General features: G+C 39.7%; 1 protein-coding gene across 2 annotated transcripts; it reads right to left on the reverse strand.

The window, feature by feature from the left end:
• Positions 1-5,844: 5,844 nt before the first annotated feature.
• On the reverse strand, positions 5,845-17,230 carry LOC115226978. Of its 2 annotated transcripts, XM_036515528.1 has the most exons (7): positions 17,227-17,230; positions 13,513-13,680; positions 11,950-12,060; positions 10,895-10,986; positions 9,715-9,907; positions 8,797-9,190; positions 5,845-6,510 (listed from the first exon to the last, which is right to left on the reverse strand). In XM_036515528.1, exons 2-7 carry the CDS (start codon positions 13,649-13,651, stop codon positions 6,393-6,395), a joined length of 1,047 nt encoding a protein of 348 aa, XP_036371421.1. In that variant the 5' UTR covers positions 13,652-13,680; positions 17,227-17,230; the 3' UTR covers positions 5,845-6,392. The 2 variants fall into 2 exon arrangements, with proteins under 2 accessions (XP_036371421.1, XP_029653792.2); XM_029797932.2 differs by lacking the exon at positions 17,227-17,230 and having other exon boundaries at positions 13,513-13,729.
• Positions 17,231-17,366: the final 136 nt, after the last annotated feature.

Raw genomic sequence — 17,366 nt, forward strand, 5'->3', positions numbered from 1 at the left:
ACCGGACATAGCAGATGCGGAGTTACACATACCACAGTATGCTGTACTACGGACCGACAGGAAAGAAAGGAGTCATGGAGGTGTTGTGCTATGTACAATCCGTGAGGACCTCACACCCCAGGTCCTCTGTCATACTCAAACTCGGTGTGTGACACCACTAATTGTACATATTAAGCAACTTGATGTAGTTGTGTGTGCTACATATCGCCCTCCAGATGCCCCGCCATGTGGGCAAGTTTGAAGACTGCCTTAAAAAATAGAAGAATTCTAACCACATTAGAACAACACATAGGTGTGCTTCTTATGGGAGACTTCAATCTGCCCAATGTCAGATGGCCCGAGGGCCTTTCTCTCCCAGGAATGACAAGATGTGAACGAGGACAGGCGAGGTCCCTCCTGAACCTCATCAACACCCTGTACATGGAGCAGGTAATACTCCAACCAACCAGGGCAGGTACCACTGGATCTCTGCTTCACAAATGACATGGATCTCATCCATAATGTGAAAGTGACACCGACACTACTCTCGGATCACAACATGATAGAGCTGACCATGTATGGGCCAAAAGAGAGCACAGACATGCAGCCTACAAGAAACCTCAAAATCTTTCCAGCTTGAACTACCATAAGGCAAACTGGAAACAAATTGAGAAAGAGATCCTCAACAAAACTGGCCTAAATGTCTCTCCTCGCCAGACATCGACGTGAAACTTCAACATTCATGTCTGTAATGCAAGCCATATGCTACAAATGTGTCCCAGAGAGAAAGGCCACTGTACACAAGAACAAATCCCCAGAGAGAGGAAAATTTTAATGAGACGGCGTACGAAATTTTCAAATCGCCTAAACAAACAGATTGAAAGCAGTGAAAAGTCCCGCCTAAAAAAAACTGTTGGAAATCGAAAAATGTCTGCAACTCTCCCATGAAAAAGAAAGAGCAGACAAAGAAGCCTGGGCTATAGAAAACATAAAATCTAACCCCAGAGCTTTCTACAGGTATGCCAAAGAAACAGCTACAGTGCACTGTAGAATAGGGCCACTCCTCGAAAAGGATGGCACACTTACAGCAAAACCAATGAGGGTAAGTGAAATACTGAATGAGCAATTCAAGAGTGTTTTCACTCCACCCCTTGGGCATCTCCAAATCACCAATCCAACTGACTTTTTTACCACTGCAGATATAAAATCAGAGGCGGCGACGATAGATTACATCGATATAAAGGAAGACGATGTAACCAAGGCTATAGATGAATAAAACAGACTCAGCTACTGGCCCCGATGGATTCCCGGCAATCCTCCTAAAAGCATGTAAGACAGTCCTAGCAAGACCACTGCAGTTCCTCTTCAGAGCTTCCTTGCAGCTGGCAAACTTCCAGGAAAACTGAAGGAAGGTAAAATATGCCCCATTCATAAAGAGGTAGCAGAGCGGAGCCAAGAACTATAGACCTATCTCTCTGACCTCACACATCAGCAAGGTCATGGAACGAATAGTCAGAAGAAGCTGATCACCTTCCTTGAAGAGAATGACTTGCTGCCCGACACCCAACATGGTTTCCGACCAGGGAGAAGCTGTTTAACTCAGCTCCTACAACACTATGACTGGGTGCTGAAACGGCTGCTCAACCACTCAAATGTGGAAGTGATATATCTCGACTTTGCAAAGGCCTTTGATAAAGTCGATCATGGAATGATATGTCACAAACTGCGTGATCTCAACATAGTTGGAAAACTGGGAGAATGGCTTCATGACTTTCTGAAGGATAGAAGTCAGGTGGTAGTAGCCAATGGGGCCACCTCCATTAACACACAAATAGTGAGCGGTGTTCCGCAGGGCACTGTTCTGGGACCACTACCGTTCATAATGGCCCTCTCAGACATGCCCTCAGCCACGCAGAGAGCCACGATCACAGGTTATGCAGATGATACAAAAGTTTCACAGGCAATACAGAACCCTGAGGACACTAAACACCTGCAATGTGAGCTGGACGAAATATACAAGTGGGCTGAAAAGAATAGCATGCAGTTCAATGCTGGAAAGTTTCAAGCTTTATACTATCAGCATGCAAAACTGAATGCAATACCCAATGAATACACTGGACCCGGAGGGATTGCAATCCCAGAGGCACAATCAGTGCGTGACCTGGGTATTCACATGAGTGATGACGCGACCTTTCATGTACATGTTGCTAAACTGACAATGAAATGTAGACGGCTGGCTGGATGGATTCTTAGAACCTTTAGAACAAGAGAACAAAAAACCATGATGGTCCTCTGGAAGACACTTGTCCTAAGCAACTTTGACTATTGCTCTCAGCTATGGTCACCATCCAGTGTCAAATTGATCACAGAACTTGAGGCGATCCAACGAAGCTACACAAAGAAGATAGCCTCTATGCAGAATGTAAGCTACTGGGAAAGACTCAAGAGATTAAAATTATATTCCCTGGAGCGTAGGCGGGAAAGATATGCCATAATATACATCTGGAAGATCCTGGAGGGAAGTGTCCTGAACTTTGGCATCGAGAGTTACGCAAATGCCAGAACTGGGCGCCACTGCGTGGTGCCTAGGACTCCAAACCTGCCATCAAGATGTAGGACAAGATTCTGTGATAGCCTGGGCTTCCGAGGCCCACAGCTCTTCAATATCCTCCCGAAGAACCTGAGAGACCTGCATGGGGGGGATACAGATGTCTTTAAAATGAAGCTGGATCTCTTCCTGTCAGGTGTCCCAGATGAACCAACTTCACGGCAGGAGGGGCAGATGAGGGCAGCTGCATCGAACTCTCTCATGCACCAAATAGCAGTTGCTAGAAAGCCTCCATGAAGTGAAACCAAGTAGCAACACCAAATGGCGGTGCCCCAGCATGGCCACAGCTCATAAGCTGAAACTAGAATCAATCAATCAATCAATCAATATATAAATATGTATATAAATATATATATATAAATATGTATATAAATATATGTATATAAATATGTATATAAATATATATACATAAATATGTATATAATATATACATATATGTATATATAAATATGTATATATAAATATGTATATATATGATGTATATTTGCCAGTGGCTACAAACTACACTAGCATCCACCCTTAGGGGTTAGCCATATTCAAATGGCAAATATACGTCACGATGTGTTGCCGCTATTGTTAATAACTCGCTTTGAGATTTATCATTGTTTGATTTCACTTTTTCAATATCAGTGTCAATCGATACTGGAAAAAGTATATGTATTTGTGAGGGGAACTGACTTCTCGTCGACAACTATGATTGTCACACGCCGATGATAGGTCATTGCCTTGAAACTCGAGTCCGTGTGTATGAGTTGAAGAAGGGAAGGATGACTTCCCTTCACAAATACTGATAGGGCACAGAAAGTGTGTCTATAGCCAGCTGGAGGAGGTGTCTTCCTGGGGCTACAGTAGCATCCACCCTTAGGGGTTAGCCATATTCAAATGGCAAATATACGTCACTATATATATATATGTGTGTATATATATATATGCACGAGAGTGAATTGTGATGTCGTAGGTGAGAAATGTCTATATGGCTGATGGTTCACTTGCAAAGAGAGAGGTTTGGAGATGCCACTATGAAAGGTTGCTAAATGTCGACCCAACAGAGGGACCAGCCATCCGAATTGACAGTATCTTGGTAGATAAAGTAATCAAGAGTATGAAGGCAGGGAAAGCCCCTGGCCCATCAGGAATCACTGCAGATATGCTTAAAATATCTGGCAGTGTCGGCTATAGCCTAGTCACCCGTATAGTTAACCAGGTGATACACGAAGGAGTCATACCCAATGACTGGTGTAGCAGCATAATAGTCAACTGCTACAAAGGTAAAGGTGATGCTCTAGATACAAATAATTACAGAGGTATCAAGTTGCTGGATCAAGTAATGAAAGTCACGTAGAGGGTCATAGCCCAACTAATTAGGGAGAGAATCAGTTTAAATGAGATGCAGTTTGGCTTCGTGCCAAGGGAAAAGCACTACTGATGCTATATTTCTGGTAAGACAGCTGCAGGAGAAATACTTGGCCAAAGATAAACCTCTGTACCTATTTACATGTTTTCTAACTAGTCAGATAGGAGGGGGAAAAAGAAGGGGGTGGATAATTTTTACTTGGCTTTAATGGTTCAGTGAAAGAGACTGATAGAATAAGGAGCAGCCTTGAAAAAATTAATTACAGGGATCGATTTATTTAAGTAAAACCTTCAAGAAGGTGCCCAGGTCAGCCCCACTCAAACAACTGCAAAAAAAAAAAATCAACCTTCCGTGCATGCCCAGGGACAAGATTGAACTCATTATCAGGATGCTTCTATATTGCTTGCTATTGTCTCCACCCACAAGACGATTGAGACAACAGCAATAGCTAGTTTGAAAATGATGTATTTAAACCTATCCGACTAATGTAATCAATAACCAATCATTAGAATAGATTTAAATATCCACAAAGCCTATTGCTACTCCACTGTCTTGTTTGTCACCTTTGGTGACAAACAAGACACTGGGGTAGATGGAGTTTTCAATCTCAGGTAGGGATTAGTGATATGATCTCATTTAGTTTTATTTTTCTCTAATAATGTTCGTCCTTCGGTTTCGAAGATGACCATTGACGTCATTTGGTGGAATTTTCTCTAGAAATGTGTTAAAAGGGGGGAAGAAGAAAAAACACAATCAGTATAGGTCATGGGTGAAGATTGATCTTTTGTCCAAGAGGTATATGTGTTGCTATGTCTGTATGTCTTTACCCACAGGACCGTTGAGACAATAGCAATAGCTAGTTTAAAAATGATATATCTAAATCTTATATAAAAGCTTTTTGATGTGGTGGTGATCATGGTTTTCTGTGACTTTAGTAATATTTGAGGGGAGAATGTGAAATGCTCCAGAACACAACATGCTACCCGATTCAGTAATTGATCTCACAGCCTTAAGAAGCTCTGGACACCTCAATCATATATAGCAACAATAATAATCTTCCTCTTTTGGTAAAACATTACAAACTGCTTTCTATATTAATTTATGCTTGTGTAATATCCTATATGCATGTTTTGCAGCCTTGAAAATTTACCCATCTGATGTACCAACTCTTTTACGGCGGGCTCAAACAAGAAGACAACTGGGAAAATACGACTTGGCTTTTACTGATTATAAATATGCAATAATGTTAATGACCAGCAAAAAATCAAAATTTAAAGATTCATAATAAAATATTTTACAGAATGTTCTGACATTTCTCCCACTATTTATTTATGGTATGACTTTCCTCTTTTAAAAAGAGAATATTTGATCATGGATCTATTTGACAAGCATTGATCTTGAGTATAACATCTTCAAGCAATTATGTTGTAAAATTTCTGCTTTTCTCTCAGGGGAACATTTTAGTCAGAAATCTCATGATAAAGTTACCAATAGTAAAATTTTGGAAATGATAACTCCTGTAATAATGAAACCCTATGATAAGAAATCGTCTTTAGAACACACATATACTACAATAGGAACTTTCAAACCCAAGTTTCTTAAATGAAAATACAAAAAGCTGGGATCATCACAGCTAGAACCCTTTTGTTCATAAGCTTGCTGGGAGTGAGCATCTCTACTAAACTTGGTTTCGTCTATTTTCCTATTGTCCTAACCTGAAAAATAACTAAAAGAAAAGAAAAAAATACCCAACAATCACAAAACTGTTTGACAAAGATTAACAAATGGATTAGTGAATAGATTTATTCTTTAACAGATTTTTTTGCTTCGTCTATTTACACTGAAAAAGATTTCAGATTAGTTTAGCAAAATGCTTTTTTCTTTTTTTTCTTTTTGCATAACATTCACAATTTCTGTAAAATATTGTTATAGAATATAACATAATTTATAGTGGATTTCTAAACTTCTTTCAGTTAATATACATTTTAAATCCAAAGGAAAATTCTATAACAAAAAGTTTATCAGGTTTTCAACATCTGAAACAAAAAGAAAAAAAATGCCTCTTAAATGACCCCAGAATTATTGGTTCTGCTGGGTTAAAAACCATAGGAATTTGTTTCCTTGCTTTTGATTTACTTTCAAACCTTGTAATTTAACACTTCTCGGATATTCTTAGAAGAGAACATGATTTAAACAATTTTCCAAATTCTCTAAAATCAATTTTTTTTTTTTTTTAACCCTTGAAATTTCATGAAAGGCAAAACTGAAAAAGGAAACAAAAGTTAATTTATTTTGAATTTTACCTTTCATACATAAGTGTCAAGAAAAGAATCAAATGGTAAAATGATGAGAATGTAAAAAGTGTTTTTTCAGAATGGAAATATAATGAAACCTAAAAATGGAGTGTGTAATGTATAGCCTTAATAATGATGTTGAGGGGGACTGGAAGTGTCATTGACTGGCTAACATTTCTTCCAGTTGACGTAACACATCATCATCATCTTCTATAGAATTAGCTTCAGTTATATTTTCAGTAACATCTTTCAAGTCATCGTCATCTTTCAAGAAACTGTCAAAAAAATACAAAAAATGCATAAAAAAAAGGAAGACATACAGATTGTCAAATATTAGATTTTTTATAATTAATAACATATTTCTTACAATAATGTTAAAAAAACTTAATTCTCAAATTTCTAAAAATTGAAATACAAAACTTTCTAATATGTCCTGAACAAAATACTAATCATCAACATCATTTAGCGTCCATTGTCTATGCTGGTATGGGTTGGACACTTTGACCAAGGCTAGTTTTCTATGGCCAAATGCCTTTCCTAATGCCAACCACTCCTAGTGTAATTGTGCTTTTGTGTTTCACTGGTATCTACCACAACTGTGATTTGACTTGGCTTGATGTGTCATCTTCTCAAGCACAACATAACGCCGAAGGCCTCAGTCATTTGTCATTGCCTCCATGAGACCCATAGTTCAAAGATCATACTTCACCACTTCATCCCATGTCTTCCTGGGTCTACCACAGGTTCCCTCCACAGAAATCAGCACTTCTTTACACAGCTGTCCTCGTCCATACATATCACATGATCAAACCAGCACATTCGTCTCTCTCTTGCCACACCACTCCTGATGCCTCTCGTGCCCAAATTTCTTCTCGATGATTACACTGTCGCACATGCACACTGACATTGCACATCCAGGGAATCATACTGGCTTTGTTTCTTTCAAGCCAACGCATCTCCTCAGTGGTCACAGTCCATGTTTTACTGCTGTGTAGTATAGCTGTTCACACACAGACATCATACAATCTGCCTTTCACTCTGAGGGAGAGGCCCTTTATTGCCAGCAGAGGTAGGAGCTCTCTGAACTTTGCCCAGCCTATTCTTATTCTCACAGCTACACTCTTAGATTGTCCACCACCACTACTAACTTGATCACCTAGATAATGGAAGATATCTGCTACCTCTAGCTTACCCCACTAGCAGTTGAGGGAGTCTATTTTCTGTACATTTTTCCTATTAATTGTACCTTTGCATCTTCCACACACAAAAGCTATTGTTCCCCGTTAACCTTCTGATATTGCTGCACCTCTTATGTGTCCATATCTTACACCAGGTACATCTTATGGCATTTCTACCTATGCCTTTTCTACAGATCAAACTGGGCCATCTACCTCAAGGGATTTGTGATTTGTCTGCTTTCCTACTTACTAACACTTTGGTTTTTGCTAGGTTAACAACAAAGGCCCTTTGATTCTAGGCCTTGCTCCCATACCTGAAACTTCTCTAGTTAAAAAAGGTAACAGAAATTGTTAATTCAGTAAAATTGGGATTTCACTGATGTTTCCATTTTCGTTCCATTGAATATTTCATGGATAAATTCATTAGTGAATATTTCATAATAGTTCATGTACAAGGCTTTTAACCATTTCACAACAAAAATTAGTGTTTGCTAAATACCAATTAATAGATGAATATTTAACTTTAGTACCAACATATAAATTTTTATGCATGTTAGATATACACACATTAAATGAGCTATAATATATACATGGTATGTAATGTATATACACACACACAGTACCACAAAAATATAGTGAGCTGCCAAGTCACCTGCCCACTGTTCCAGCAACTTTATATCAACGGAGACAATAAACAATATCATATGGAAAGAATTAATCCTCTAAAGACCTAATATCTTATCTCATCACCCGCTTATTCTTGAGAGGGTCAAGGGGTCAGGGGCTTCAATCATGTGGGTCCTGTCAGAAGCAACCATTTGATCCAGTTGGATTCCCAAGCAAGATCAACCAAACTCATGGGTGTTATTAACCATCATGCTTATGGTCTACCCCTGGGTCTCCTGCCAGTTGATTTTTGCTCATTAAGTGTCCAGTGATTCTTTCCTGAGACCTGTCTGGAATAATGGAGCTGTGATCTCTTAATTCAGAGAAGTAGCAACTCTACCTGGAAGTGCCTCTCTCATCTCTAAGCTATGCTACTCTATCGAGTAATGTTACTCCAAAGACCCTTCCAAGGAATCCCATCTCGGCTGCTTGTATTCACTTGTATAAAGAACAGAACTAAAAATTTAATGAGTAAAATAGTCATATATTAGAGAGGCGCAAAAAGACCTTAACTCCAATCCCTGATACTTTATCAACACCTGTACGATGAAAGACAAAACTGACATCAGTTGAATTCAGAATCCCAGTCTAAAAAGACAAGGTATTTATATATCAGACAATGTTTCATGCAAACTATACTACTCTACAATGCATTTTGCTTCAAGTGCCTTTCCACTGCTATCAATATGAAGGTAAAATGTTGACAAAATTACAAACCTGTCATCATTTAAATGCGTTGGTGAAAGTAAATCCAAGGAATTAGTCACAACTGTGTGAGGCGATTTCATTTCTTCTGTTTCTATATGTAAGGAATTCTCAAGTTTTACATCATTTCCAGATTTTGGTAAATTTCCTATGGAATCAGTTGATGGAATATTTGAACTCTCATCTGTTGTTTTGTCAGAAGGTAATCGATCTGTGACAGTTTGTTTCAATTTATCTTGTGCTACTGAAATTATGTTCTTTAGTCTAGAATCAGACGTACAAAGTAAAGAGTTTGAGGAAATATGTTTTTTCTCAGGATATAGTTCATTAGTTTTATCTGATTCTTCATCTGATTGTTTAACAGGCATTGCTGACCGTTTTCTGGTCCACTGTGCCAAAGTAGGAACTGTCAAATTAAAAAAAAAATATGGTTATAAGGACATTTATACATATCTTTGACAAAAACTTATCTATGGTATTACACCCCTCCCCACTAACTTCCTTCCACCTTCAAATACTTGACCATCTTACTTCAACTAAAGATTACCACAATCCAAAATAAATTATTCCAAGACTTCTCATTCCTTCAATCCTAATCATATGCTTCCTATACAAAGCGTTTGTTATTCTTAATGACCTGTAGCATCTAATAACATCCCTAAATTACTCAGGTGCTACCTAACTTTCTACAACAGTTTTATTACGAACATTCAGTATTTTCATATTAAATTCTCTAAAAAGTTGGCTTGTAAGAAACAAAAGCCAGTTCATAGGATAATGAACACTTCCTGAAACAAAACTGCCCTGGGCTGACCAACATGATTACACTATCATGTATTGAAATCTGTTAAAAAAGAATTTTTTTAAAATAAAATTTTTGAAAAATTAACCTTTTCTTTAAAATCAAGTCTTTAAACAGAAAAAGCTCACCTTTTGGGGCAGTGTATGTTGACTTTGAGTCAGAAAGCCGATTCTTACAGTTGTCAACTTTCCCTCCTGTCTCTTCATTGCGCTTTGCTCGCAGACGTTTTTCTTCCATTATTTCTGCAAAAGATTTTACTCGAATTTCTCCTATAAAATCGGATTCTGGTTTCACTGAATTTTGTACATTTAGGACTTCAACCTGGAATGAAACCAAGCAGCATTAAACAACAAAACAAGACAACTCGATTAACACAATGTATTTAAAGAAAGCACACATTCAGGTTGCATTTAGAAAAGGAATTTTACCAGTGACTTTCTTTTCAAGTTTTTAAAATCAGTCACAAAGACTGAATATAACCTGTCTAGAGAGACTGTATGCAGCCTGTCCAAAACAGATTGTATATAACTTATCTAGAGAGACTGTATGTAGACACTCTATACAGACTGTAAACTTTGTTTTCCATTGGTGATGCTCAAGCAATTTACCTTTCTGATATTTTAGAAAAGACAACAGATGTAAGGTAGCACCAATGTGACCCCTCTGCCTGACCTGACCTCTACCTTAATTGAAGTTAAACACTGTAAGCCAGCAATCATCAGCACTGCTGCTACTACTAGTGTTTAATGCAGCAAGTTGTTCCTACCTTGTGTAATCTGTTTACAGCTAGGTAGACTAAGGTATTTGACAGTCAAGTAATTTGTTCAGTACAAAACACAAACCACTTTTCTCACCAAAACAGCCATGTTGTCAAAAGAAATAATGATCCTTTTTTTACTATGGGGAACAAGGCTTGAAAATTTGGAGAAGCAGGCTTGTTGACCCCAAATGCTCAACTGGCAGTTTATTTCATCAACCCTGAAAGGATGAAAGTTGACTATGGCAGAATCTGAAACCAGAATACAGAGAGCCAGAAGAAATACCATTAAGCATTTTGTCCAACAATTCTACCAGTTTACTGTCTTAATAATAACAGTTTCAAATTCTAGCACAGGGCCAGTAATTTTGGGAGATGGGGGTACATCACTTACATCTACCCCAGTGCTCAAGCAGTCCTTATTTTATTAACACCAAATCTGAACTCAAAATATAAAGACAGGCAAACTGCTGCTAAGCATTTTGCCTGGCACCAATAATGCATCTGTCAGCTCACTGTTACCTTAACAATAAAAAAAAATAACTGTTTACCTTAGCATTCTTGGAAACAATCTTCGGAATTTTTACTTTTTCTAAAGATTCTTTGTTATGTTCTGTACCATTCCGATTATCTTTCAAATCAGCTGCAAACCAAGTGAAAAATCCAGAGTTATTTCAGGCAACAACTTTAATCCACAAGTGTTAAGTGAAAGAAATAGTCAATTATAAACAAAACAACTGGGACTGATTTTAGTGACCCATGGAGATGAAAAGTAAAATCAACTTGATTGGCATTTGAACTCAGAATATAATTACAATACTCCATCAGTTCCACTAACCAATTCCCTGATATTAACTTTTTATATCCAAAGTAAAGAAATTAAAAATAGGGGACACAAATAGTTTTAGTAAAATGTTTCCTAGCATTTTTATTAAATTATTTTTATAACAGCTAGACACACACTGGAGCCTTCAGTCATAACTTGTCTGAAGGTCCTGAGAAGGACTCAACCCAAATAAAAATAGTAATCTTTGCTATGGTAATGAGTACTCTTCCTTCTGATAAGCAACTCTAAATGTGTGTGTGTGTGCGCACACACAAAAGTCATCAGCACTTAACATCCATTTTTTCCATGCTGGCATGGGTCGGATGGTTTGACAGGAGCTGGCAAGTCAGAAGACTGCACCAAGCTCTAGTATCTGCTTTGGCATGGTTTCTACTGCTGGACGTCCTTCCTAATACCAACCACGGTGCTTTTTACGTGGCACCTGAACTGATAAAGTCACCAAGTAATTTGCAAGACCTAAACCCCTCAACTGAATGGGGGAGGGGGGGTACCAAGTGATGAATGCTTAGAGTATGATAGTGAGATAGAAATATATATGTAACTGTAAGAGCTTCTCCAAGGTCATACTTGACATACTAAAAATAGCAGCAAGATCTTCCTCTGACCACACCCTACAAAGAACACAAATATAATCCTAGAACACTAGGTCTGAATAAAAGACAAGATAGCCATGGCCGGAACAACTTGGATCACAGGTTTGTTTAATCAAGGATGACTGAACAATGACCAAAACTGTAAATAAAGTGAAGTGCTACGAACATTGTTGACGAACAGCTGGAGGAACATAGATCTGTCGGGTTTGCTTAAGTTTGGGTTTTTCTGCTTGGCTACTTCTAGATCCTCTCAAAGTGCACAGAGCTTCTTCTTTTTCTAGAAACAAAGTGTTTGGAAGAAATATGTTAATTATTAATTAATAAATTGGAAATTCTGATGTCAAAAGGAAAATAAAGTAAACATGAATATTCATTTGGAAATGAATCAGGACTAAAATGTATGTTTGTAAAGTCAAGAATTCATTCGACAGATACTCAGAGTTTCACTTCCATACAGCCACAGCATTATATATATATATATATATATATATATATATATATATGGGAGGATGGGCAGGGGAAGGTAATTGAACCTCATTCATGTTTTGAATTCGGCGGTACTAACACTGAATATTATCTGTCTGATACTGTTAGGTGGAGAGATATGTTCAATTATTCCAGTACCTTCGAATTTAATATTTCAATATTTAATTACTGATGGGGTCCTATGCTGATGAGGAAAACAGTTGGTAAAGTATAATTCTATATTCTTTATTCCAATCTAATTCCGAAACGCGCATCCATAGGTGACCAGATATTGATTGATTTTCGTTACTTCTTCCTCTCTGCCTGTGTGGATTGTTTTCAAGTATTTTGGTTTTTCTGGGAGTCCCTTTTTGAAGTAGAAGAAATAGCTAATGTTTTTTGGCTGCTATTTCTAAACTTCGGTATATGGTAAAGCAAATCTTTGCTGAACCTTAATTATTAAGTATATATATATATATATGTGCGTGTATATATATAAATAGGGAGAGTTTACGAAAAAGACAAAGACAGGTGGTGTACAAAACAAACAGGTGTATTAATACCAACCACTTGGACAAAGTGGACAAGGTGCTTTTTACGTGGCACCTGATTTTAACTACTCGTTTATGAAATTATATACAGAAATGCTTCAGTATATGAGTTAATTTGTTACTGGAGACCTCTCATAAAGCAAAGCAATAATTTCCCATAGAAGCAATGTTATAAATTGTAATTCATTCCCGGAAAAATATTTTACCAATAAAATTTAAAATACTCATAAATAAATGACAATAAAACAACAGTAGAATATAAAGAATATTTTACGTAAAGTAAAAAGAATGTGAAGATCATTTATAACGAAACAGAAAATATTATTATTATAATTGTGTTCTGAATCACTTTCACTCACATTAGAGAAGCACACACCTTCATTTGTAGACACAATCACCAAGAACTCGTAGATTTCTTTTCAAAAAAACAAGTCTAGAGTTGTTTGATTAGAAGAAGCTTTTTTTTTTCTTTTTTTTGCTCCATAAATTTCTCAGTAACATACAGAAGCATTTGTTATGGTAGTAGAAACTTTTGCACTTTCTTCAAAATTTGGATCTTATGCTTGAAAAATAAAACTCATAAACCCAGGGTCTTGAGGTATTACTGTATTTTAAACCAAGTTTCAAAGGATTTCTTGCCTTGTGAATAGACAACACACACATACATGAACAATAATCCATAACTGACATTAACAAAATAAAATACAACAAACTTTTTGTATTTTTTTCCATATTTTTTGCCGCTCGTATTTCAGCCAAAGTTTTCACTTTGAAATTTAATTCAGAGTCTGAAAAATAAAAGTGGAAATGTTTTAGGTTTAAAATAAAAACAATATTTAAACACCCACCCATTATTCCTGAGAGGATTGTGGGGGCAGAGTCTTCAGGTACCTCCGCCCTATCAGAATCAATCATCATTAAACTTTTGGGATGAATTCCCAAGCATAACCAACTGAGACAATGGTTATTATTCCAGCCCTCTCCTTCTTGGTCTATGCATGTCCTCTGCAGTCACAGCCCTTGTTTCACTACCATGAAGCATGGCAGTTCGCATACATGCGTCGTACAATCTACCTTTCACTCTGAGGGAGACCCTTTGTCACCAGCAGGGGTAGGAGCTTTCTAAACTTTGCCCAGGCTTATAAATAGCCACTAGAATACGAATATATATACATACATATACACATACATATATATATATATATATATATACATATATACATACATATATACATACATATATACATACATATATACATATATACATACATATATATATATACATACATATACATATATACATACATCATCATCATCGTTTAACGTCCGTTTTCCGCGCTAGCACGGGTTGGACGGTTCAACCGGGACCTGGGGAGCCAGGGGCTGCCCCAGGCTCCAGTCTGATCTGGCAGTGTTTCTACAGCTGGATGCCCTTCCTAACGCCAACCACTCCGCGAGTGTAGTGTGTGCTTTTTACGTGCCACCTGCACAGGTGCCAGAGGGGTCTGGCATCGGCCACGATCGATTGGTGCTTTTTTTTATGTGCCACCGGCACAGAAACCAGTCAAGGTGGTGCTGGCATCAGCCACGTTCGGACGGTGCTTTTTATGTGCCACCGGCACAGAAGCTGTTCGAGGCAGGGTTGGCATCAGTCACGTTCGGATGGTGCTTTTTATGTGCCACCAGCACAGTAGCCAGTGGAGGCTGCACTGGCAACGGCCACGTTCGGATGGTGCTTTTTATGTGTCACCGGCACATGTATCACAACTACTGTTTCCATTGATATTTGGTTCGATGTTCATGTGCCACCGGCACAGAAGCCATTCGAGGCGGGGTTGGCATCGGTCACGTTCGGATGGTGCTTTTTATGTGCCACCGGCACAGAAGCCAGTGGAGGCTGCACTGGCAACGGCCACGTTCGGATGGTGCTTTTTATGTGTTACTGGCACAGGTATCACAACTAGTTTCCATTGATATTTGGTTCGATGTTCATGTGCCACCGGCACAGAAGCCATTCGAGGCGGGGTTGGCATCGGTCACGTTCGGATGGTGCTTTTTATGTGCCACCGGCACAGAAGCCAGTGGAGGCTGCACTGGCAACGGCCACGTTCGGATGGTGCTTTTTATGTGTCACCGGCACAGGTATCACAACTACTGTTTCATTGATATTTGGTTCGATGTTCATGTACATGTACATGCACTTGACTCAACAGGTCTCCTCAAGCACAGCGAGATGTTCCGGGATCCTGCGATCGGTTGGTGCTTTTTATGTGCCACCGGCACAGAAGCCAGTCGAGGCGGTGCTGGCATCAGCCACGTTCGGATGGTGCTTTTCATGTGCCACCAGCACAGAAGCCAGTCAAGGCGGTGCTGGCATCGGCCACGTTCGGATGGTGCTTTTTATGTGCCACCGGCACAGAAGCCAGTCGGGGCGGTGCTGGCATCGGCCACGTTTTGATGGTGCTTTTTATGTGCCACCGGCACAGAAGCCATTCGAGGCTGGGTTGGCATCGGTCCACGTTCGGATGGTGCTTTTTGTGTGCCACCGGCACAGAAGCCAGTCGAGGCTGCACTGGCAACGGCCACGTTCGGATGGTGCTTTTTATGTATCACCGGCACAGGTATCACAGCTACTGTTTCCATTGATATTTGGTTCGATGTTCATGTATATGCACTTAACTCGACAGGTCTCCTGAAGCACAGTGAGATGTTCCGGGATCCAAGGTACTTTGGTATGCGGAACTGGTGCCGGAAGCATCCCGGGTCTTAGTAGTCACAGCACATCTCCAGAGATCTCGGTCCTTCGCCATTGCCTCAATGAGGCCCAACACTCTGAGGTCATGCTTGACTACCTCATCCCATGTCTTCCTGGGTCTACCTCTCCCCCCGATTCCTTCAACTGTTCGGGAGTGGCACTTCTTCACACATCTCTCCTCATCCATCCGTCGCTCTTGCACACCGCATCTGATGCTTCTTATGCCTAGCATTTCTCTCAGGGTGCTTACACTCTGTCGTGCATTCACACTGACATTACACATCCAGCGGATCATGCTAGCTTCATTTCTTTCAAGTCTACGCATGTCCTCTGCAGTCACAGCCCATGTTTCACTGCCGTGAAGCATGGCAGTTCGCACACATGCATCATACAATCTACCTTTCGCTCTGAGGGAGAGACCCTTTGTCGCCAGTAGGGGTAGGAGCTTTCTGAACCTTGCCCAGGCTATTCGTATTCTAGTGGTGATACTCTCTGTGCATCCACCTCCACTACTAACTTGATCACCCAGGTAGCGGAAACTATCAACCTTCTAGTTTCTCTCCCTGGAGTGTGATGGATCTGTTTTCTGAGTGTCTGTGGTGTCTATTGTCCCTGTGCATCTGCTGCACATGAAAGCTATCTTATCTGTTAATTTCCCTTTAATGTTGCTGCACCTCTTGTGCGTCCATAGCTACATTGGGTGCATCTTATGGAGTTTCTACCTACACCTTCCTACAGATGAGCAGGGCCACCTGCCCGAGGGGGTGTGTGCTGAGTTCGCCTTTCTGCTTATTAGCTTTGGTCTTTGCTACATTTACTCTAAGGCCCTTGATTCTAACCCTTGTTTCCACACCCGAAATTTCTTTTCTAGTTCTGGTAGTGATTCTGCTATGAGAGCCAGGTCATCAGCATAGAGGAGCTCCCAGGGGCATCCTGTTTTGAATTCCTCTGTTATTGCCTGGAGGACTATGATGAATAAAAGGGGACTGAGGGCTGAGCCTTGGTGCACACCTACTTCTACCCGGAATTCTTCACTATATTCGTTGCCAATCCTAACCTTGCTGACAGCCTCTCTGTACAGCCCTTATTAGCCATTCGTCAATCTCCAGTTTCCGCATCGACCACCAGATAAGGGAACTGGGAACCCTGTCAAAGGCTTTCTCCAAGTCCACAAAAGCTATGTAGAGGGGTTTATCTTTAGCTAGGTACTTCTCCTGCAGTTGTCGGACCAGGAATATAGCATCAGTGGTGCTTCTACCCGGCACAAAACCAAACTGCATTTCATCTAAGCAAATTCTCTCCCTAATGAGATGGGTTATGACCCTCTCTGTGACCTTCATCACCTAATCCAACAGTTTGATACCCCTGTAGTTATTTCTATCTAGAGCATCACCCTTACCCTTGTAGCAGTTGACTATGGTGCTGCTACGCCAGTCATTGGGTATGACTCCATTATGAACTGCCTGGTTTACAATGCGGGTGACTATGCCATAGCCCACATAGCCAGCTGTTTTAAGCATCTCAGCAGTGATTCCTGATGGGCATTCTCCTCATTCAGCAGTCTTTCATAATGGCTTCTCCAAGCCTCTTTCTTCTCACTAACAGTAATAGCAAGTGCCCCATTATCCATGCAGACACATTTCTCTCCTGTAACATCACTATTTTCTCTGACACACTGTCTGGCAATCCGAAATACCTCAGCTCTTTGGTCCTCACGTCGCTGGACATTGGCAAACTTCTTCTTTTCTGCTACATCTTTGGCTATGTATACCTGCCGCCCAGCCTCCCTTTTGGCTACCTGGTACAGTTCCC

Source organism: Octopus sinensis, unplaced genomic scaffold, assembly GCF_006345805.1.
Source record: "Octopus sinensis unplaced genomic scaffold, ASM634580v1 Contig00897, whole genome shotgun sequence".
Classification (NCBI taxonomy): Eukaryota; Metazoa; Mollusca; class Cephalopoda; order Octopoda; family Octopodidae; genus Octopus; species Octopus sinensis.